Source organism: Numenius arquata, chromosome 2 (genome assembly GCF_964106895.1).
Source record: "Numenius arquata chromosome 2, bNumArq3.hap1.1, whole genome shotgun sequence".
NCBI classification, from domain to species: domain Eukaryota; kingdom Metazoa; phylum Chordata; class Aves; order Charadriiformes; family Scolopacidae; genus Numenius; species Numenius arquata.
Window position 1 is genome coordinate 115,874,207 of NC_133577.1, and position 24,537 is coordinate 115,898,743.

General features: G+C 44.9%; 2 protein-coding genes across 2 annotated transcripts in view; both read right to left on the reverse strand.

Annotated features, from left to right (window-relative positions):
* Positions 1-497: 497 nt before the first annotated feature.
* LOC141478691 (sucrase-isomaltase, intestinal-like) lies at positions 498-13,562 on the reverse strand. Its single transcript, XM_074167679.1, has 5 exons — positions 13,501-13,562; positions 3,270-3,438; positions 2,490-2,586; positions 1,294-1,406; positions 498-557 (listed from the first exon to the last, which is right to left on the reverse strand). Exons 1-5 carry the CDS (start codon positions 13,560-13,562, stop codon positions 498-500), a joined length of 501 nt encoding a protein of 166 aa, XP_074023780.1.
* A 5,662-nt stretch (positions 13,563-19,224) lies between these two features.
* Positions 19,225-24,537, reverse strand: part of KIF21A (kinesin family member 21A) — a 95,651-nt gene continuing 90,338 nt past the window's right edge. The window contains exons 36-37 of the mRNA XM_074168115.1: positions 22,483-22,682; positions 19,225-20,498 (exon numbers count right to left, since the gene is read on the reverse strand). Of these exons, the coding sequence (XP_074024216.1) occupies positions 20,405-20,498; positions 22,483-22,682 (294 nt within the window). The 3' untranslated portion in view covers positions 19,225-20,404. The remainder of the gene's footprint in view (positions 20,499-22,482; positions 22,683-24,537) is intronic.

Genomic DNA, 24,537 nt, shown 5'->3' on the forward strand with positions numbered 1-24,537 from the left:
CTAAGCCACAGAAATGCCGCCTTCAAACACCAGTGAAAGACTTTGAAAAGAAACGGGGATGGCTCTAATCTCCATCGCACCACCACAGCGAATCCCTTGAAATAGGTGCTTTCATCACAGGGATCACAGCTGCAACTACAGGGACAGCCGCTTTACTTTTTCTTTCTTTCTTTGTGGTTCTTTTTTTTTGTGTTTGATTGCTAACATGTAAGTTCAAAACCCAGTTTGCTGGTTGATCTGTGGCTCTGGGGTCAGAGGTGGCTGGTGGGGACGACGCACAGGGGGAGCTGGAAACCTCTGAGTGACAGAGCAGTCACTCCTGCTTGGGGACGCTGAGGGGCACCAGCAGCCTCCCACCCCTCTGGGAGGCACCACCTAAACCTCTGCTTGGAAAAGGAAGGTCCAGCAGAGCCCAGACTTCCCAAAATGACAGCATGAGTGCAGCTTCTTCTCCCTTCCATCACCAAAACAGAATCCAGCAACACTTTCCTTTTGGGCTAAATCCTCTTTTTTCCCCTTGGTCCAAACCACAGTGCTTCTGTTCCTATTTCAGGCATCTTAAAAGGCGGCAAACATAGGATAGAGAGGCTTTAAAAACCCAGGCAAGACAAACTATTTGCTGAAAATCAGAGCTCGGGCCCCTTGGTGGGTGGCGGAGGGGAAGGCAGAGAGCGTCTCACTTCGAGCTGCGGCTGCCTGGCTCCAGGATGCCCTACCGCAGGCTGCTGGCACCTCCGCTTGCAGCTTAATCCCCAAGGTCTGCACGCATGAGTCCCCCTTCTCACAGTGACATGCCCCTCCCGCAGCTTTGCTCCACGCTCTTTAGGCTTGGCGCTGCTTTCTTCTGTGCACGGAGCTTGGTTCTGAGGTGGCAATTTTCTGTGCAAGTGCTCAGTTAACACATCACCTGGCACTTGGTGGCCAGGAAGAGCACGTTACTTGCTACTTTTTTCCAGGCAGCCCTCACTGGATAAGAATTGCATGTATACTCCCAAAACAGCTATTTGCATGTCTACCCTCTCAGTTCTTTGAAAAACACTGGGCAATTGGAAAGCAAGTAGTTATGCTCTGTGAGACAGCAGTAAATATGGTTTTTTCACATCTATGCTCTCTGGTGCAATTACATGGGTTTTCATTAGTGAAAAACCAGGCTGACAGCTCCAAAATCAACAGGCAATTCCACTGGCAAATAAACCTTTGAAGTTCATTGCATCCTTTTAACGCACTTTCTGCTCTCAATACTGTTCATTTACAAGATAGTGCCCCGTGTGCCAAAGGGACCTTTCTACTAACCTCTGTGTATTGCTGAACTACGTTTTCAGGGGTGGGTCCAAGGAAAACATAAAAGTCGAGGATGCCTCCAATAGTGCGGAAAGTTAAGGACGGGTTTGGACTCAGGGAAACATCTGAAAAACAAAAAAAAAAAAACAGATTCTCGGTACAAACCCACTCTGTATGGGAATGGTTCAAAGCTGCACAAGGGGAGGTTTAGACTGGACATCAGGTGTTTTTTTACCGAGAGGGTGATCAAACACTGGAACAGGCTTCCTAGAGAGGTGGTAGATGCCCCAAGTCTGTCAGTGTTTAAGAGGCATTTGGACAATGCCATTAACAATACACTTTAACTTTTGATCAGCCCTAACGGGTCAGGCAGTTGGACTGGATGGTCATTGGAGGTTACTTCCAATTGAACTATTTTGTTCTGTTCTATTTTATCCCATCCTGTTCTTTTCTATCGATTCACCCTGGGCTCTTCCGTGCATAAATGTATCCTCGGGCAGAGGTGGCTCCACTTTCAAGTCACTACCCAATGCCTTGTGGGTACCACTGGATGAGCAAACAGGACCTGTATGTAGGCTAGCAGTTGTCCAGTGTTTCTGTAATCCTGCTTTCAGGCTGGCATTGTGCAGCAGTAAATCACAGAAACCCACACGGAGTAGATTGCACAGATCCATTTTCTCAGTTTCATTTATATATAAAGGAACCACAAGCTTGTGTTTAGGGTTCCTCTATGCTATTTTAATCTTCTTATTGGAAGTCATTGCCTGCCAGGGGAAACTGATTTTATAGACTGAGTGAAGATTCCCCTTTTCTGAAATTATACCACTGGATTAATACAGTAAGGTGACCATGGCAACGCACAAAATTATGCTCCACAGACAGAATATAGGACTAACTTAAATTGATTTGATTCAGTTATGCCAATCCCAGAGGAAATTTCTTCTACCTTCTCCTTTCCCTGTATGTGCATCTATTTTCAAAAAAACATTAATCATGTATTTTCACTGAAAATACCTTACCTTGTTAAACAGTCATTCCAATGAAATCCCTTTGAAAACTTTATAGTACTTCCTGGAACCTCAGTTATGGAACAGTCACTCATATTTGTACCACATTGAAAAAGCAGTCATTAAAACAGTTTTTTATACTTAGTAATTTACCGTCTTTTCTATATGCAGTCCATACAGGGAAACCACATATCTTTTTACCTTGTGCATTGGAGTTCAGAAGGAGAACACCGTGGGCGTTGGAGTCAGGTTCTACACACATATAGAAAGGGTGAACTCCATAGAGGTTGGCAAATGGCTGAAACATAAACAGCACATTAGATGTGGTTTGACTTTGCTATTTTTCATAGTTTTTGCCAGCTAGGTACACATGCAAAGACAAGGAAACAAATTTATTCATAGAGACTTGTTTTGAAAGGTTGGGGATTCTTTCATCTAAGCTGATGAGAAGTCAAATGGATAGAAAAGAGTTGCTTTTTCTGTCTCATCACAACAGTACCCTGTCAATGGTATTCTGTCTCAGTTAAACCTTCCGTATTCTACCAACCCTCCAAAACGGCATGGGTAAGAACTGCTTTGCTAGTTAAAGTGACTCATCAGCCACTGACCTCAGTTTAGCCAAACATCTAATGAGTCCTGCTGAAGTCCAGCTTATTTGGATGAACAGGGATTCATCCAAGCATGAAATTAAATGCTTTCCTGAACCACGATCGTGGCCCACAAAATACTTTTCTCTGAACTCTTGCTGCACCGTAAGAAAGCTTCCAATGAAAGGTTTCAATGTCCCTTCAAAATGACTCATGGTTTTGTCAGTTAATTAAAACTTACGACACCTGAAAAACTTGTGACATTCCCTGTTTGCCATTGATTCACGTTAGCAGTGCTAACATACAGGCAGAGGTGCTCCCTCGACAAAGCTGTACTTCGCCACCTCCGTTTGGTGGTACAAGTTAGGACAAAGTGTGGCATGAAGTGAATTACCGTTGGTGCCTGATCCCTGCTGAACATGCCATAGGTAACAAAGTCCATGTTGTGTTTGAAGGACAGGTGCTCCTGCTCACCAAACCCATAGACTGAGGTGGATGGCACAGTGGTTGTGATCTGAAGATACTGGTTGGAGAAAAACAGATCGAGCAGGGGACTGTCCCACCTGTGACAAATAGAGGGAGACATGATTAGTTTACTTATCTTTGGCATGCATCATTTTAAGTTCACATCTGGCTATTTATACTTCTTATGTATTTTGGAGAGTAACAATATTAAAAAAACATTAAATTCTATGTATGCCTCTAACATGCTTAACCTAACACACATTAAATTAACCTTGCAATGGCTGCAGATATCTCATCTACTTATACAATAAAATGCATCAGTATAATTTTGAAAAGAACAACCAAAATAACAGAAGACACTATCTATAACCCTATTACCAAAATAAGTGGTTGCTTGTGCTATTTCTATGACAACCAACGGGGCAGGCTAAAAATTGTTATTACGCAGTGGGGTTCAGAATCTTTAATGAGAACAACAGACATTCAGTCGTTATCACTTTTTACTTTTTAATGCTTTGCTGGATCAGAACCTGACTACTCTTGTTACCCCCGGCTTTATGCAGGCACCTAAAGCAGAGCGATAGCTTCCTCCAGACTCCGCTTGAATGAGATGTTTATATTGTGATGACTCTCTCCTGCTTCCCTCGCCGGCTTAATGCCTTTATTTCTATTGAATCATCTGTGGACACGGGCTCACATTTTAATTAGGTGTTACATTCTGTTTCCTATCTCTAGTGCTATAATGAGCTGCAAGCTAGATGGGGGAGAACATAGTCAAGCTGTGGAGAAGTGTTTCGTTAATGGTATTGTGTATGCCATGAGTATCACATTTAGATAGCACCCTCTCGAGCCTTGTTTAACCATGAATTTGTTACAGCTAATTAAAATAAATGAGCCAAAGCCATAGAGTGTAGAAGTGGCATAACTCTCCTTTTAATGGTCTTTTGTCAATGATTTTGACAAAATTAAATGGTTGATCAAATTGACCGGCAAATCAGAGAAGTGGAAGGCTGTGTCACTGGGGAGCAGCGCTACCCCTGTGAGGACAATGCTCTCTGATGAGCCCTGGCTGCCACCCACACCACTGGCACTGCTGCTTGGGGACAAGTCACTGCTGCTGGGACAACTGGGAGGGTACCACCGCTTCCCCACAGGGAAGCAAGGACAAGCACATACAGGGATGCCTGGAGGCAGATCCGAGGCACCCTCCTGCCTCTGCATGCAAAAGGCAGGCACAATCTACCCCTGAAGTGTCCTAGTCAAGTCCTAAGTCAAGCACATGTACTGAAAAGTCTCTCTGACCTTTCTCACAAGCAGGAAAATTAAGAATTTGTATTTAATTCTTGTTTTGGTTGTTTGACAGCAGAAACCCTCCCTCCCTCCCATCATCTCCTCCACCCACACCCAGCACTGAATAAGGTTATTTTCTTATAGGAAGGTTAATGCACGCAAAATATCTCTGAGAATCCAATCCAGCCCTAGGCAAACGGAGGCCTTTCTGCAAGAGGCTGCTGCTGTGTAGGAACAGGGATGGGCTCTGGAGCTATATTCCTGTCCAAAGGAACGCCGACACGTAGCTCTGCTGTGTGCCAAGGCAGGCACGGTCACTGCTCTGAGCAGACCACGGGGTTACGCAAAAAGCACAGAATGCCGGAGGGGAAATGCTTTGGGAAGAGCTTAAATATCTGTCCTAACTCATTGAGCACTCTCCATGATATCTGTTCAGAGGACACGAGGCTGTGTACATTCATGGAACCCACATTATGGCACCGACATTTCCCACTGTGAGAGCAATTAGTGTTACCATGGCATTAAAAGTGCTCCTTCCGCTCTCCCTGCCCAGGAGGGTCACTGGGGTGGTGCAAACCACAGCCCCTCTGCCCCACCATGCTTTTACATGGCACGGAGAAAACTGTTTTATACCTCATGCCTTCCCTCAGGCCACTGTCACGCACTCAGCTTCTGCATGGCATCGCCGAGCAGTGTCCCTCTCTGCAGCCCTCCATCACTCGGCTCCTGGGGGCTCCCCATGCTCTGCTGCCAGCCATCGCTCTCCACCAGCCTCGGCTTTTGTCAGACCTCTGCTTGCCAGAACCACCATACGCTAAATATGGCATTAACTATGACATAAAAAGACAGGTAATGACTCCCATTTTTTTTCCAGGCACCATTGTGTCTTCTCCATCTGAAGGAAAGCATGGACAGGTTTTCCCCTGGCACCTCTCTCTGCCTCCACTCCCAAGTGGCTGCCCTTGTGCTCTGCAGCGCGCTGTGGTCAGCTCTTGTGTTACTTTATGCGTTTGCTTGTGTTGTGTTGGCAAAGAGCAATCATTTAAATGAAAAAAAAAAAAAATACATCTGTCATTCCTTAAACGCTTGGAGGCAATAAAATAAAATGTTATATTTCTCCGACCTCCCCCCTACTGGTTTAAAGCAGATAGAAGGAACAAAACAGGAGGGAGCACAAAATGACACCATGCGCGCAGGAATTTGCGTGGTTCTCCTCCAACAGTGCTACAAACCGTAACGGCGCTGTGATGGACAGTAGAAGGGATCTAAAAATCTAAAAAAAAAAATCTAAAAATACAGCTGAGCAGTTGCTCACTGTCAAAAATTCAACCCCTACCCGCAGTTAGACATGGCAAAGCTTGTGAAGATGAGAATCCTTTTCTTTGCACAAGAGGTAACAGCTGCTCTCAGCGTCACTGCTGAAAGTCCTAACCTTTGTGGTGGGAACACTCCTGCCTGTGGAAATACAAACTGGGCTGCCCACACGCCTGCCTGGCCCGTTGCCTGCTGCCCGTCCGGGAAGTCGGACTGATAAAAGCCAGTGTTTTCTTCCAAACACCATGCACTACACTCAAGAGTAAATCTCTCTATTTTTAAGCTCACATCAGGAAAAAAAAGAATGAATCGGGGCTGAAAAGACCTGTGTGAAAATTAACATTTCTGGCCAGCAAGTGAACTAGTCTCACATCCAGCAGTCAGCCCTCAGGCCACCGGGACGAAACGTGACTACAGCGGAGCAGGGAAGCCGTATTCAAGGAAGGTGGGTAGGCAGAGAGATAAAACGTCTGTTCGTGTTGAAGGTGTAGTATATGACTGATGTTGTCACGGCGTTTGAGGGGGATGACTAAAAGGCAATGTAAAGTGGTTTTCAGAAGTGCAATCATCTGTCCTTTGTAATACAGACCGGACACGGCGACGTACCTGGTTGAATGACTTCGCTCTGTTGAAGTTTATTGGAGACCAATAACTGCAGTGTGTGCGATGGAGCACTGACTCGCCTGCCGCGAGCAAGCAGCTGGTGACACTTATAAAGCTGGTCTATGAAACCTCCAGAACGAGGAGACTTGGGACACGTATGATATATCACTAAGATATGCATCATACATTACCTGGACATTCAAAAATCATTTTAGGTTAGGAGAAGGTTTTATTTTTTTCTTGTTGTTGCAATGTATCTGAGAGAAATAAGCTCATTACTTTCAGGTGTGAACACCTGTCCCACTCAGTTGCCTGGAGAAAATGTCCTCTTTAACATCTGCTTCTCTTGGCCTCCAGGCCCTTTAGAAATGGAGCCTTGTGAAAGGGAGCACACTGTATATATTATCTGTGTGCAAATTCAGGTGAAAACTTCACATGCCTATCAGAAAAGTGGGTCTAAGCCTGCTGGCAGAGCTTTGGCATACCTTTTCAGGGGGCATGGGCTATCGCCGTATGCACAGGCTGCCTGTAAGCAGTAAGGCACCTTAGGGACTGAGGACTATGGGCCCTATTTTCAGAAGAAACTCAAATACACTTGACCCCTGAGTCACTACACTTGAGCTGCTGGGGAACATCAGGACCCCAGGTCTCCATGATTTTCCATTGCTTTCAGATTGCTGAAAAATATTTCCAACATCTCACAACAGCCGCATTCCTCATATTCTGTAAGTCTTGGGGCAAGCCCAGGCACCACTGGCCTGCAGAAGGCACACCAAGAAGGAATTTTTATATGCTCATCTTACTTTAAAGGTGATTTATCAAACAGAAGGAGAAAGTCAGCACCAGCAACCAACAGATTTTCCAGAAACGTGACGTTTTAAAAGAAATAATTGCAGGGTATATTTACAGTTATCGACACAGTTCTGCTCTATTTCTGTATTCATCATCAAGGTATCTTCTACAAGTGGCTGGATATATAATACTTCATTTTTGTTCTGAAAGACACTTGGATAAGTGATATAACTACAATACTTCTTGCCTACATAACATAGATCTTTATGATTAGAAGACTAAAGTAACGGTTCTTACAAACTAGGAGCAAACTCAAGCTACCCATGATGCACACAATTTGCTCCTGTTGCTTTCAGCAAAATTGCAGTTTAAGACAATAGCATTATAAATCATTCTAATAGCCTTGCCTATGTAAAAACGTCTTCATGGTAAGTGGCGTCTGTGCTTACTGTCACAATCAATAAAAAAGGCAGCTGAACTCTGCAGCAGCCTTTTTGGAATTTAGGGAAAATCTTGATTAGATTTCAGTTATTTGTGCTGTATCTTCACAAGTGTGATAGCAAACGAGGTATTCCAAACTCTTAATAGAGAGAGAGAAGCACTTATCTGGCTTGGGAAAAACGTTCTGCCTTCCATTATTTGTATGACATCATGAAAGAAAAGTCAGTCGGAGAACGGATATTAAAGTGGAGAATCAAATCAATAGTCCATCCCTCCGCAGCCTGTCTCCAGCAATGGCCCAGGCCAGATATTGCAGAGGAAGGCATAAGATGTCACTCAGAGCCAGTCTTGCAATAATCTGCTTATGGAGGAAGTTTCTGGCTGTTTTCATAGAATTAGCTTATGTTGTGAAACATGGAGACAAAAATAGTTTTGTTTTTTTTTCTACAGATGATTTTTTTATGATGTGTGAATGTGTATCCTGCTAAGCCTCCCATGTCAGTACTGCCCTGGGGCAACGAGTCCCACAGAGCAATCACACACTGCAAAATGAGGATGTCTTTGTTACTTATCACTGCCTTAAAGCAAACAGTTCCCGGCCTTTTACTCTCTGTTCTTGAGGAAATCTATGCTTTCTTGAATCCCTCACGCTCCCTCTTGATACTACCTCCTCCAGTGGCTGCTGCTGTTAGTGGCAGGAGCAGAAGGGAGAACAGTACTCAACCTGAGAGCCTGTGACACTAAATAATGCAGAGGCTCTGTTTTGCTCCCTCGCCTGCCTTATTACAACCCAGTATTTTCTCTCCTGTTTTTATTACTGTAGGGCCCTGGCCAACGATGGGCCAGTTTCCCAGCAGAGCTGCAAGATCAGCTAGGATAGCGTGAGTGAGGATTTATTAAACTAAAGCCAAGTACGAATTTCTTGACAAAACGTTTTGCCACTGATTGTGCCAATTTGCCAAAATTACAGAATCACAGAATTGTCATAATAGATATTGTTCCAGCACCACAGGAGCAGGGAGAGGTTCGATGGCCCCACAAAGCTGATAGTTTGGGAGCTTCACCTCCAGGGTCGGAGACCCCAGCCCCAGTCCCTGACCCTGGTGGTTCAGATCTAAGGCCTGGAGCCTTAAATCAACTGGAGGTTTGGGTTACATCCCTGGCAAACTGGAAAACACCTGACATCTGTATAGGAACAGGGGCTCTGCCTTCTCCAGCTATAATCTCACCTCCTTGGCACTTCACCAGCACACACATTGAGGTAGCACCTGTTCACCCCACGGGTGAAGGACCTTCCCCAGCTGCCAACAAAACAGCAGGACCACCGGAGAGGGTGAAGAAGAAGGGCAGGAGCAGGCAGGGCTGGATGGGACAGAGATAAGGACAGCAGTGGAGGAGGAGAGAGGTAAGAGGGAGGAAGCCAAGAGGCAGTACTGGGAGGAGAAAGGGAGGTAGCCCAAGAGCTCCTGGTCCCACAGCCCCCAGCAGCGCCTGGATCATTTCCCCGCATGACCCTGTCTAATTTTCGCCCCATGCAGGCGAAGCAGCGGCTGTCGCCCTGATTACCTCGGAGCAAGCTGAAAGCGTAGCAGGACTTGGTCTTTTATTCTTGCTCCTGGCTCCGCGTGAGGTTTGCAATCAGCTGTTAATGGCTCTCCCCTCACATAATTCATTCCTTCCCCCCCCGTTATTGTAATTACACGGAGCCCTGAGTTTGTCCTGCCCTCCCTGAGCGGGTGCTTTGGTAGCCGGGCTACGGCAAAGGCTCCTTGCTCACGGCAAGCAGGAGAAATGCCTGTGAAGCACATTCAGGAACATCTCCAAGTCTCCGCTGCCTCTCCCCTGCAATGTTTCCAGCCCAGCATTAAATCATCCCTCAGCAGGAGGCGGCTTCATGCGCAGGAATGGCAGCGCTGGGATGGGGTGTTGTATCTGGCAGACAGACGGGGGGCCTGCTGTCAGCTACCCCCTCACGGCAAAGTCTGCGGCGCAGACGCACTGACAGCAGGACAGACCGCACCACGGAAAGGAGGGGAGAGAAATACAAGCATAGACTTTCAAAGAACGACCCAAACCCATAGCATGTCTCTGCTCGGGACAGGCTGCTCCCTCCCCAAGTGGGCTGGGTCAGCTGTGCCACAACACACTGGGGATTTTAGGCTTTTTTTGGGGAGGGGGCTGTCATCCAACAGTGCAAAGCTACTTAAGGAACACCATGTAAAACAGATTTCTGAGTAGCTGGGATTGCTTTACAGTGGGAAAGCCTTCCTCAGAGAAAGGTCCAGCAGAGCACCCGGAGCTGGTTTGGTGTAGATACTTGTTATTATGCACTCACACCCTGGGGAGTGCCACTGCAGCACCTGTGGAAGAGGATTATTTGCACACATCAACTGTTCTGAGCAATATCTGTGTGCATGTGAAGACTAATGATTGATTCAGCTGTTCATTGAGACAGCAAGGCCACGGCTGTTTACATCTTAAAAGAGGAGATTGAAGTCCCCCCAGGTGTTACACATTTGCCTGTTTCTCAGGGACACTTGCCTACGCAGCCTGCCTTGACCTGCCACAGCCGGCTCTGCAGCTTGGTGCCTGGACGTGGGCACACTGGGTGGCCTGGAGAGCAGCAGCTCCCACCTCTGGAGGGAGCCCAGAAGAAAAGATTTGGGCTTTAGCACCTTCTCTGCAGACTGCACCTGGGAAAGGGACGAGGGATGAGGCAATGATGAAGATGCTCTGCAGAGGTTCCTACTGAGCCCTTGCTGCAGCCGCGGGGCACACTCAGACCCACCTCCCAGGTGTCAAACCTGCCTTTGGGCAGGTTGAACTAACATGAACATCTACTTAACATGCCAGATGCCACCAGCACTCCCTGGCCCAGCCAGCCGGTGCAGTCACTGGTGGGGATGCTGCTGTAATGCTGCTTGCCGAGGGTTCATCCTCCCCAGTTGAGCAAATGCAGCCTCCCATGGCTTTTAGGTCAGGATATATAACATGCTTTCCTGTTTGGAAAGAAGATTTCCATCTGCACAGCTCTGCTGGTGGCTAAGGAGGTTGCAAATCCCTCTAAGTCAGGCTGTGCAGGTATCCCTGAGCATCTGCATTCACTCACTCTGACGGGACAGGGAGGCGAGCAAATGAAAGGGAAGCACTTTTGCTCCTCACACAGGGAATTTAACTCCAAATATGATTCAGCTGTGAGAGGAATGGCTCCCTGCCAGGATGTGATCCTTCAGTCCATAAGTGCCGGCTGTGCCATTTCACATGAAACAAAAATTCCCAGGAACATATAATTTCCCTTTCTATATACAAAATATTGCATCTCTACTGATGAGAATCTTTTAGCAGCAGCCTTGCCGTTGTTTGCAGGATAAAAACCCATTAACTGCGCATTATATTCACCTGCAGTTCCCTCTTTTTGGGGTCGGCTGGGTTTGAGGAGAGCTCCTTTACCTGCCCAGAGGCAGCATATGCTTTTCCAGCAGTGATGCTCGGCAGCAGAGCATCGCAGCCCAGCACTGCGCCGATGCTGCTAACCAAGACTGCCCTCTACCTCCCTGTCTTCTGCAGCACAGCACTGCTGCATCCCATGCCTGCGCCACTGCTAAGCACAGATTTTGGGGGACAAGGGGTACCCTGCTGCCAGGGGTATGGAGGAGGCTTCCCTGGGCCAGAAAATGTGCCCTCCTGGAAACTTGCTCAGTGAGGACCAACTTGTGCTCCTCACTGGAGTTCCACCTTTGGCAGCTCAGCTGATCAAACCCTGCATCTGCTTCACAGCCTCTTCCCTTAACTGGAATGTCCCAAATTTGAGCATGCCCTGACTAACCAAGCCTAAACCCTTGGGGTCTGGGTGAAGATGGAGAGGACTGAATGGGAATGGGCCATGAGGTAGCTGCTCGCCGTGCCTCATTGTGCATTCACCACTTACATCACCATTCCAATTAATGAGTCTTTACAAAAATCTCTTATTACAAAGAGAAGAAAATTGGGCCTTTAACGTAAGCCCACTGTTTTCACAAAGCTGTTAAGTCTAATGAGGAATTAAATTGTTTTTGTTATCGGAGTAATGCATAATTTATTCATTTACAATAGCCTGCAAAAAGAAAACTTTACAGAATTGGCTGTGACATGTATGAAAAGAGGTGCCACAAGACTGTAGTTTAAAAGGATGGGCAGCTAATTAAAAAACAAGTGCAGTGGTTCCATCTGCAGACTCAAGCCATTCTAGAGGCTGTTTTGTCTTACTTGCACCACACATGTTAAGTCATCCTTACATTGCTCGCAAAGATTACACTTATATTTTTAATCTGGTTAACAGAGAGTTTCTTGGGAGAGGGAAATCTGAGCTGATTGTTTTTTTAATTTCTTGATTGGGGGTTAGATTTTCTAATGCATGAAATGAACCATTTGGATCCCAATGCACTAGTGGTGGGGTGCAAGTTGGGCAGAGCTGGTGCTGAGGACCCAGCAACTGCACATGTGCTGGGGGCTTGCTCTGAAGCAGCCCTTTAGCGGCTGGGTCACATTGCGTGTGAGAGGACACCTCCTGGTAAGGTTGTGTGGAAGGGACCTAATCCATGTTCCTCAGGACCACTGCAAGGTCAGACAATATGCAAGAGGTGGGTGTAATCAGGAGATCCATACCCCACGCGCTGCTGGTCTGAATTAAAACGCTAATATGGACACCACCACAGCCTGATGTGAACGGCACCCATATTTCTAAATCCTGTGCATCTCCTTCGCCTGCCTGAGTCAAGGGGCGATAACCCAGAGCGGTCTGTAACACTGTCATTTGTCTCCGCAGGCGGCCAGAGACGGCTGCTAACACCACGCTGTAGCATCCCCAAACGCAATGGCAGGAGCACACCTTGACTGGTACTCCCTTGCAAGGTAGCATTACACACTAGAGATGTGTTGGTGGAAGCCAAGAAAATGGGAAATTATGACATTTGCTGGCGAGGGCAGCTTTTGCTGAAGTTAAACTTACAGTACCGGCTTGAGAATACATTCAGTATTTTTGCAGAGGGGCAAACTAGGCCCCCAAATGCCATTGACTGAAACCAGTGGAAGCTGGAGGCTTATGGCCTCTGTGGCTTTGGACTTTAGTTTCCTAGAACTAAAGTGTCAGGGGATTTGGCGCTCAATTTCTGACATGTTAAAACACCTCAAATTTCAGAAATCTAAGGTCAGCGTTTTCACAAGTTGAGCCTACCACCGTCCCAAGCTGGGACATTGTAGCCTCAAAAGTTGAGTTGCTGAATAACCTTTCATATACGCACACAGATAATTGTTTGTTATACAGGCACGTACTCCTATTGATAATGAGTGTTTTCCAGGGACAAGGCATAAATCCGTATTTATGCCACATCCAGTTTGTGCCTGAGCCTGTGTCACGCAGACACAAGCAACAGGGTGTGAGGAAACAGTGCTCGCCCCGTCACGCTTCATTTCTGAGAAAAGGGACATGAATGACATCTGGTACTCACAGCACCGTGCCGGTGCTTTTCCTCTTGATCTTGAAGTGTGAAGAGTCATCTGCAAACTCCACCTGGTAGTTGGCCTCTTCGGCGGTAACCCCGGGGGAGTCGATCTTGAGTGGGACCTCGAACCGCTCCTTGTTGGGGTCGTAGAGCTAAAGCAAGCCAAGGAGGTGGCAGGTTAGCCCATTCGTTAGCATGTGTTGCTTTGATTAAATCATTTCCCCCACCCCAAATACTCACCCTGAACCGGAGTCTGTCCTTTGTCTGGAACTCCACTTCCAAGATGACCGGGGAAATGTCATCTCCGAAGAGGGACAAGGCCTGGCGCTTGTTCAGCTTTACCCTGCAGTGGAAACAGGCGTTGGTGCCCACCACAACCACTTGCTGCCTGCAACCAGCCTGGCATGGACCCGGGGGGAGCAACTCAGCTGTTCTACCCCAACTCTTTAAAAATAAATCATAGACTTATTGATAGAAATAATCTCTGAGGTTAGCTTAGGCTCTTCCTTGACGTTCATGGAGAAAATAGGTGCTGCTGAAACAAGGAGACCTAATGAGACACAGCTCCCAGGGTGGTAAGGACCACCCCGTGCCAGAGCATGGTTTCCTCACCAGCAGCATGATGAGGTGAGGAAACACCAACTCTGCGTGGCTTATACACAGGGAAATATATCCATCATCCTCCTCGTCACAAGCTGAGCACATGGTAGTGAAGCAGCTTGGGGAAGGTCTCCATCAAACTGCTCCCGGAGTGGCAGCAGTGGTCACCACGTGGCGCCGGAGCACGGCACCGCAGGAGCCACGCATGCTTACCTCCAGCCCTTGGTTGTCTGCTCAGCGTTCCCGCCCAGGGAGTAGCCGTAGGGACTGTCCTCAGGGAAGAAGCACCATGGAGCGTTGGTCACATCAGTGGGGCACCAGCTGCAGCCCCGTGCCTCACAGATCTCCTGGGTGGCTCCCGGCTGGGGATGGCAGTCGATGCGCTTCGCCACCACCCCGGAGCACTGCCCCTCCTGGTCTGCGCCCAGGCACCCACCCAGGGCTGGACATGGGGAAAAAGCCATCAGAGCAGCAGAAAACATCTTAACATCTAATCTCCCACCCCCACAATGCAGTGCTCTTTACTTACGCTTTTTTTTGTTGGGGTTTTTCCCCATGTGGGGGCTAATACTTGTGATTCTTTTGACTGAGGTGACAGCAGAGCAGTGTGCCTGCTCTCGACTGAGACAAGAGGAACCGGTTTCTTTTACAAGGGAAGGCAGCGGGGCTGAATTGTCCCCTGCTCAGAGCTGCCGGTGCTCAGCTGAAGCACGACTTGCTTCCCATACGCATGGGAAGTTAAACAGCAGGTGAACGAAACTGCCGGGGAGGGGGGAGGGCAGCACTGCAGGCTGGCCCAACAGGAGGGGTACTTCAGTAAGGACTAAAACTATTATTGGTATTAAAATGCTACTTTTTCTGTAGTTCCTGTATGTTTCTGTAGTTACTCTCTCTCACGTTATACACAGAGGTTATCTATCTATATATATATATATATACACACACATACATATAAACAACTACGTGAAATCAGCATGCACCTGTACCACATAGAAATAAAAAAATACTGATTATAGATATGTTTGAGTTTCATTTCTATATTGCATGACTACTGCATATATGTAGCATTAGTAGCTTGTGTTAGTACAGGCACGGTTATGAGTAAAGGGAAGATGCCAGCAGCGAAAGAAAAAACACACACGAGTCATTTGCAGAATCATCCTGACAAAAACCTCAGCAAGGTGCTAAATCTTTTCGCTTTTTGCAGCTGCAGGTGGAGCCCTGTGGTTCCCCTGCGCAGAGCGAGCCTCAGAGAGCAGGGGGACCGCGAGACCGGCTCCCTGCTGTGCTGACAAAACACTCTGTCACCAAATATTCTTAAAGAGAGCAGGCGTGCTGCGGGCAGAATACTTACTTCGACGTTAACTTATGTCATTTCAGTCATTACAGCAATATTCAAAGATTAAATCTACTTGAACGATAATTGCTCTTTTCCATAAAATGACTAATACCTCTGCTTTAATTTTTATTTTTTTTTTTTTTTTTTTTTTTTTTATGTGGACTGTTGTGTGCTTGAAAGCTTAAAATGTGATTGCCGATGCAGGCTGGGCTTCTCCATAAAAAGAACTTTACAAGCAGATGTGCACAAGCAATAATTATATATACTGGGAAAATTTACAGAATAAAACTGTAGATTCACTAGAAAATGCCATCCTGCTGCGATGCCAGAGTTGATTTCCAAGCAGGGGATGGGAACGCAGAAAAGCAGGAGCTGAGTGCCATCTACATTCGTCTTTTGAGAAAACTCTCATCCTTCCTTTGATGCAGCAGCGTCTGATACTCAGGTCTGACATTCCCGGGACGCGCAGCAGAGCTCGCTCCTCCCTGCCACAACACTTCTGTCACCTTCTAGAGGCAGGAATGAACAGGCGAAATCCTGTTAACCTTCGCCTGCTGCCAGACAGGCAGGCTGGGTGGAAACCCTTCTTTTTTGGGGTGGACAGTCATGCCCCACTGGCTGGCTGCTTTCTGTCCAGCATTCACCTCCCGTGATCTGTCAACATGGGAAAGCCCTAAATTCTGACCCTCTTTTTCATCCAAAGCATAATAGGAATAGGAACATCCCTCTGCAATCCCTGAATTATTTCATCTTGGAGCAGAAATCAGAGAGGATTCATCAGTGATCTACTGATACACTGAAGACCCTGGGCTGGGTGGGTAAAGCCTCGCCTTTTTGTACCGTGCCCCTGCTGCAGATGTGGGAAGAGACAGATTGCAAGTCCCATGGAAATGACTACCACTCCACACTGAATACTCCTGCTTATTGAGGTGGAAGGATTTCAAAGGCTTCCTGCAGCCCTCTGGATCCTCAGGTCCTTAAACCTGTGCAACCACAGAGGCTAAAAAAATGCCATACCGAGCACCACCGCTGTGGTCAATGCACAGTTCTGTGGTCAGCAGCTTTGCACTGCCGTGGCTTGCACATTCGAGTTAACACCTTGGCAGACAAAGCACAAAATAGAGTTAACCCATCACATTTCATTTAGTTTTGGGGTGGTTTGGTTTTTTGGGGTTTTGTTTTGTTTTTCTAATGGGAGACAAATGTAGCCTCAGTGTGCTCATTGCTGAAATCAAAGAATATGACTGAACACACTACAGCAGAATATTAAGTAAGCATCATTTTACATAGCATAGGTTCACAGGAGACTTATCAACTCATTTGTATAATAAAATCTTTTCAAAATACTTCATAAGACAGATATTGTGAATGAAAAAGCTAGTTCAAGGGGAAAAAAAATGCCCCAGCAGAAGCCAAGACATTACTTTAATTCCCTCCCCCCCCATCAACGTGAAGCTTAAATTTTCCACCAAATTTGGCAAACAAGCACTTGCAGGTACAAGCAGCTGAACAAGGCTGCAACCTCCTTCATCCCCTGTGTCTGGATTGACTTCTATTATAGTAAAAATGCAACAGTAGCAAGTGGGAAGATGCAATTTTCCTCCCCTACTTCTTAAAAACAGTTTAATTTTAAAATCTCTGCATTGTTTTCACTGCATTTATGGCCCATGTCTGCAAACATACACAGAAGATGAAATGCAACCGAGCAGTTGAATATAGCAACAGCTGTGGCTACTTGCTGCTTTTCCATGATAATTTCCATGGGAACAGAAGCTATAGCGAGGTAGTTTGGAAGATATATGTGAAAAATTATCCCCATTGATTTTTTAAAACCTTGACTCCAATTTTGTGAAATTAGATTAGAAAATGGTGCAATAAAGCATAAGCAAGGAGTTAAAGTATTACTGCACACCTAGTCTTTACATTTTGGGTTCATCCACACGTTTCAAAGGCATTTGCTGCAGAGGTTCCCTTTTCCTTTATCTACCAACGTAAGATGTATTCTCCCTTTATTAGACTCTAGACCAAATTAACCTCTGGTATACTGGTGTAAAAGTCACAGCAAAGAAACCAGCAAAGCACAGGGTAACTTTCAGCAGCTGACCAGCCCCATTGACACCAACGTGTCTATGCTGGTGCCCAAGAGCTGACTGGGATATACTTCTATACAAGCCAGCCCTTTTGTCTCCCTCACAGAGTCACCTCCGGTGGAGTTAAAGCCATGCCCGTTCTCTCCTTTCCCGTGTGAAAAGAAGACCTCCTCCCATAACAGCTTTTCTCTTGTTGCCACATTTAGATCTTGCTTTGAAGCCTATGACAAAATACAAATGCTGTACGTTTACCTGCCAGCACGGCGGCCAACAAACACAGGCTCCTCATCCTCTCCATGGTCGAAGGCAGATTTCTGCGGGCAGCAGGGAAGCTTTTATACAAGGCAGGGGCACGATAAGCACTTGTTCTGATATGTAACAAGAAACATTGCAAATATTTTCTCAGCATCCATATCTTAGCAGAGACTAATTGTAACACATGACCTTGGCTGTCATCAGCAGATAAGATGGGATGTGGTTACTTATTTGTCCACAAACTTCACTCAACTTCTGAATTCTAACTTTGAGAGAGAACATGTTTTTCCCAGGATTTCTTAGAATTCTTAGAAAATTAATTATTAGAAAACTCATTTTCCAGATAACGCTGCCTCTTTTTCTTTTTGAACAGCTTCAGCCAGAGTCCAACACTTACCTTTTCCTGGTTTCATATTATCTTTTGTTACATATGTAGTTTTATAGCACAAATGAAAAGTTTAGGGAAAACCAGACAGTTGAAGAATTCTACATTAGAACAAGACACCGATACTGTGACCTTTACAAAAATGGCAATTTTCTTCCAATTACTTGATGGCAAGAACTTTCAGAGTAAAGCTGTGTTCAATGATAAGGTCCGGTTTACGTGGAATGTCTTCCTGGAGGAAAAAAAAAAAATAATTTTTTTCTATACACACATTATCTAAGTTCTATTGGTGCCTATCAGGAGATAGCTCTGTGAGACAGAATGTCTGTGCTTGTCAAGCATCACCAGAGAGAAGCATCTGCAATTCGGACCGCTGCCACCACAGCCCCTCACCATATGGTCCGTGAAAGCAGAGCAGCCTGACAGCAGGTCATCACTTCCTAAGTTTGTAAGGACTTTTCTCCTGCAGTTGCAGAACAAAATATTCACACAAATCTTACACACACCAAAAAAACACAGCTAGCCAGGGTTCCCAGATGACACCCATGAGCGTTCAGCTCCAAAACCAGGGGTCACCAAGCCGTTGGCACCATCTCTGTAGCCTGGGACCGTGGGTGGCCTTTACCTGCTGGGCCAGGAGGAACAGGGACCCTCTGCCAGGCACACACAGCCTCTCACAGGAGTCTTGCACGTACATCCACTCTCCACTGGCAGTTTTGCTCAAAGTTGTGATGTGGTCCCAAATCTTATGTGTGTATACCCCTTGAGTAGTCAAAAAGCATGACAGATAAAACCAATTGCTGCTGTTTATTTTAACTAACCTATACATTGTTTCTTAACTATATGTATTGTTAAGCATTTCTGCCCAAGTCTGGAATAAATCAGTAACCTCAAATCACAAGCAGTTTGCATTTTCATCTCTTATCAAGCCGAGCTGAGAAGGAAATAAATCCTCTAAGATCAGTAGGAGGCATCAGAACTTTCCTTTGTTTGACAGACCATATGTAATAAGGTAAGAACTGTCATCTCTTAGGAACAGGAGCCATCTGCTTCATCTTAAGTCTGTACTGTACTTAGGATGAGGGAATCCTACAGGGTTCCTAAGTACTATCAAAACACAAATAACGGCCAAGGAGAAGACAGGCGTGGGACACCAGAACAAGCTATGGGCTATATTACTCAGCAAGCTGTTGCTTGCTACCCTATTGTGTAAAATTGTGCATTTTATATTTGGGGCCTTTGCAAAGGAAGTGATTTATAAGGAAGTATGGTGAAAAAGGCAAGGAGAAGTAGTTCACATTCACATCTTTATTTAAGTGTTACCTACATAAGCTATAATTTACAGACTAATATTTTCTGGGAAAAACAAAACAAAACAAAATAAAACCAAAAAAACCTCAATATCCAAACACTGTATCTGAATCTATGTAATTTTTTAAAATTTGCAGAATTTACAAATTAATATTCAGAGCAGTTGGGTAAATTATACATCCTCCCTCAATATCCACACTCTAGGAGCTTTAAAAGTCATACAGGCACAAGATAAGATATTTTCTTTGTACAACCATCTATTTACATAGCTTTTTCCAATACACGTGGTTCAGTTCTCAAAGTAACTGCCAAGGTTTGCAAAACAGTGTATTTAAAATACATTTAGCAGCATATAAAATTAGATAAAAAGGAAAGACATTTTGCTTTAAAAAAGAAAATGTGAGATGATAAAAACAAATCCATAAGAAAAATAGATTAAGATATATTTCTGTCATGACATTAAGAACACCTAGTCATTACAGAGTATAGGCAAAACACTAATCAAACGTACCAGTTTAGGAGCATTTGAGTTCTAGTCCTGAGCACAGAGTATACATAGCTGCACAACTTTGGTCAACAAGGATTATATGCTAACATTAACACAAATCATAGGGCCTTCGCTGTTAGCGGGGTACAGCCATGTCAGATAGATGTGTCATTAACAGCTTTTACCCATCTTTTATTCACTCCACTTTCCTAACAGCAGTGTAAGTGACCTTTAGAATCTTGAAACTTCTTGTCATAATCAAAGGCTTGTTACTGGGACATCATCATTTCCCTGCTACCCTAAGATGCAGAACAGCTGATGATACTTGTGAGTGAAATACAGCAGAGCACTTCTGTTACATATTCCAGGTTATAATTTTGAGATGGTCATTAGAGAAGACTGATTTCCAGTTAATTTAAACTGCAAGTGTTACTTATGCACACAAATTCAGCCATAATATATAGACATATACATGTGACCATTGAGACACAAGCATGTTACCAGGAGGCTATTTTTTTCTTAAATACAGTACATATTTTAAGGACAGCAGGTCTAGTAGAAGAGTTCACTCTTATTTCTCAGTTCATTCCAGTCATCAGTGTTTACCTAACAAGCATGCAGCAAACTGCATAGAGTGCACCTCAAATTCATCAATATATTCATTTATCCCCATCATTTCAATTACTGGCAAGATCTTCACTTGGATCTCCTGTATCTGAGATCTGTCCATCTATTACATTTCGAGCTTTCCAGATCCTCACAGTCCGGTCACTGAAAAACATAACAAAGCAGTATTAGAGGTAGGTAATTAAATTGGGGAGGTGGGGGAGCTTTCTTAAAAGCTCCGGTGTCTTATTCAGAAAAACATTGTTGGCAAAGTAAGATTTCCTTAATGCATATGCAAGGGTCATTCCACGTCCAGGAGACTTTGTAATCTAAGATGTACCACACTTAAAACTCCCTAACCTTATCATCACAGCACTGGCTACTACCTTTAACCATCTGGGCAAGTATAAAGATTATGTCTAAGGAAAGTAAAATCCTACTTTGTCATTACTTAATTTTTTAAAACACAGCTAATCGTAATAAGCTGAAGTAGACTGGCATCAGAGAAGAACTTCCACCATGCAACTCAGATGACCACAGGCAAACAGCCAGCGTACAGCCAGCAGAGAGAGAGACTCAATAGGACAAGACCACTTCTTGCCATTAAAAAAAGCGTGGAAAGTTATAACAGGTTAAATCAACAGGACCTGAAACATGCTCCATTGGCACAGGAGGTGTCAGTCTATAATAAGAAAAGGTAAAAAAAAAAAAAAAAAAAAAAAAAAGAGGCATAAGACACAACCATAAGACAATGGAAAGTCCTAACCCACCTCACCTCCAAGAACATCCATTTGCTAGGTTCTGGAAGGTGAATACCAGTGAGCAGGTGTTCAGAAGCCCAGGAGAGGCAAGCTGTAATTCTGTACTCTTGGCAACAATCACTACTTACACAGTTTTAAAATATGCATAAGTAAAGTATCATATGGGATGTGTTACAAAACTTTGTTATCATAATTAAAAAGTAAAATATAGAATTAGTCTTGTTAAATGGCAATTTATCCTGTGCAAGAGAAGTTATGAATTTCTCATAAACATTGAATTATGTGACTAGCAAACATTGAGTCATGTGTTCCTTATAAGCCCCTCAAAAAAGCCAGGAGGCAGGAGTCAGGACAGGCTTTATCACAGTACAGAGGTTTTCTGATTTGAGCCTTCACTTCACTGTAAATTGTCAGTAAGTTCTATAGACCTTCACCACAATGTTACAAGTGCCAAAAAGGCTGGGATTTTCTTTCACTAGTATTAAAGAATAAATTTCAGGTGCATGTACGTTCTAGACTTATTAATAATCTTTAGGCAGAGACATAAGCTTTGACATCTCTATCCCTATATATTAATGCTTAAACATATAAATTGGCCACCAAATGTGGAAACTTGACAACTTTGAGATCCTGCTTTGATTCAGAAAGACCTGTTTTCAATTCAGAAAGCCAGAAGCTTCCGTGATTAGCAGAATAAGATAACACAACAGCCTTCACAGCTTCTTTGCTCAGGCTACGCCACTAAGCAGGCTCAGCTGCTGTCGCTCCCGCATTTTCTCCAGAACAACATATTTTTCTTGGTCAAGCCCCCTGAGATTTCAGGTACTCAATCTGCTTATTTTTACTGATGAAGCAAATATTCAAATGAAGGTGTTTAAAGGACGGCAGGACAGCTTGCAAAGCTCCTGCTATATGCCAACACTTAAACAAACAAAAAACCAAAAAACTACATACCATGGCATTTAGATAAATTGCCACAGGTCAGGCATCAGTCCTAGTAGTAAATAGCCCAACTGTAAAGACTAGCTGGTAAAGTTCTCAACTACTGCCAAATTCTCCCTGCCATCACTGGTCTGCAAACTTTTTTTGATCATGCACGCTTATCACTAAAAAATTTTTGAGAACATACCCCCATCTGTATTTATAAATTATATACTTGCACTACTGAAGTTCTAATATTTTCTTCCTGTGGCCTAGTGGATCATGGCATACAGCCCACTATGGAGTTCACTGCAGTAGATTCTGAGCATTTAGAGGCGCAGACCAGGTCTTCCTGTGCTTGCTATGAAGTGAGTTACAGAGCTGAAGATCTCCTAAATGCATCTGCATGGACAGAATTCTCACAGGAGCTATGGAAAAGAAAGATTCATAGAGAAGAAAAAACTCACTCTGCTGCTGTGAAAATCTGGCTGGAGTTCGTGCAGATTGCATTTATGGGGCTGTCGTGTCCCTTCATCTCCCCAATGGGTGCGAAGGTATCCACATTCCAGAGCTTGAGGGTTCCTCCCCGGCAGCCACTGAGGAGAACCGGAGCGCCAGGTACCAGGCCAAGAGCACACACCCAGTCTTTATGAGCATTAGGAACTTGCTGAAAAAGAGAAGGCAGGCAAGTCTCACAAGGGCTGCAAAAACTTCTAGAGGAACGACCATGGCAACGGAAAAGTCCCAAGTTCTAAGGCCGATTTGTGTCCTGCAGTAGGTTGACTACATGGTGCTGGGTATATCCCTGCCCTGTGGCTTCTCCTCCTTTAGGGCAAGGAGAGGGTTATCTTCCATGAGGCTACTTCTATACCATAAGTTTGTTTCTCTTTGTGAAATAGTATTGTTAACAAGAAAATCCAATATGCACAACTGACCCGACTTGGAAGAGAAATTAATTTAGGCTAATGCTAAATCTGCATACGTTCAAATGCATATTTGAACATGTATTTGAACATATGGTCTCCGTATATGTTTGAAGTCTGCCTATAAGACAGTTATAAAACACACAAAGAAAATCCAAAATACCGCTCAAAAAAACGCACCAAGGAGACAAACCATTTCTATATTTGCCTTCCTCCTTTCTTCTTTTCCCATTACACATTATAAATTGATTTCATGATGTAGCACTTAAAAATACATTAATTCTTTATTGAGGAAGGACACTAGCATTTTACAGCTAATTCAGAAAGCAAAATGCTGCACGGACCAGCTGAGAACATCCATTTGATACCAACACTGGGGAAATAATAGCCCAAGTTTGCTGTCTTCTCAGGGGACTCAAGAGTGGCTCTTCTCCAGTTCAGTTTGGTAGGATCTGCTTTTGCTTTGCTGCCTTTCTCATATTATGAAGCGCATTCAGCTTTCTAGGATCATCTCGGCATTTTATCTCTAACGTGCACTGCTATCACAACACTGGTGGTCTGGTCCTGCAGCATTTAATGAAACTGGAGGGGGGGTGGGGCAGGCAGGATGTTGTTCTTAATTTTGTGACAGAAGCATTTTGTGGCTTGGGTTGTACAGCACCAAGTGAAGTAGATGATGTCCGAATTCTTTCCAATAGCATGTTTGTTAAGCATTTTTCATCAGTTTTAGAGGACCAACCTTGTTTAACACGTGTGCCAAACCAGGACGTCTGTTGAAATGTTATACTTTAAAGCAGCCCAGCTCTGTTTCCAGAGTGGGATTTTTTCCCCCCTTCATCTATAGCAGTCACACCATAAATGTACACACACACATAAGTGTACACACCAAAATAAAGTTGCAATGAGAAATTCTGACTGGATATGGGGAAGGGGGGGGAATCATAGAATCATAGAATCATAGAATGGCTAGAGTTGGAAAGGACCTTAAAGATCATCTAGTTCCAACCCCCCTGCCATGGGCAGGGACACCTCTCACTAGAGCAGGTTGCTTAAAGCCCCATCCAGCCTGGCCTTGAACACTTCCAGGGATGGGGCATCCACAACTTCCCTGGGCAACCTGTTCCAGTGCCTCACCACCCTCACTGTAAAGAATTTCTTCCTTATATCTAATCTAAATCTCTTCTCTTCCAATTTAAAACCATTGCCCCTTGTCCTGTCACCACTCTTCCTGACAAAGAGTCCCTCTTCAGCTCTTCTGTAGGCTCCCTTCAGGTATTGATAGGCTGTTATAAGGTCTCCCCGGAGCCTTCTCTTCTCCAGGCTGAACAACCCCAGCTCTCTCAGTCTGTCTTCATAGGAGAGGTGCTCCATCCCTCTGATCATCCTCGTGGCCCTCCGCTGGACCCGTTCCAACAGGTCCATGTCCTTTCTGTGTTGAGGACTCCAAAGCTGGACACAGTACTCCAGGAGGGGTCTCACGAGCGCAGAGTAGAGGGGCAGAATCACCTCGCGAGACCTGCTGGCCACACTTCTCCTGATGCAGCCCAGGACACGGTTGGCTCTCTGGGCTGCCAGTGCACACTGCCTGCTCATGTTGAG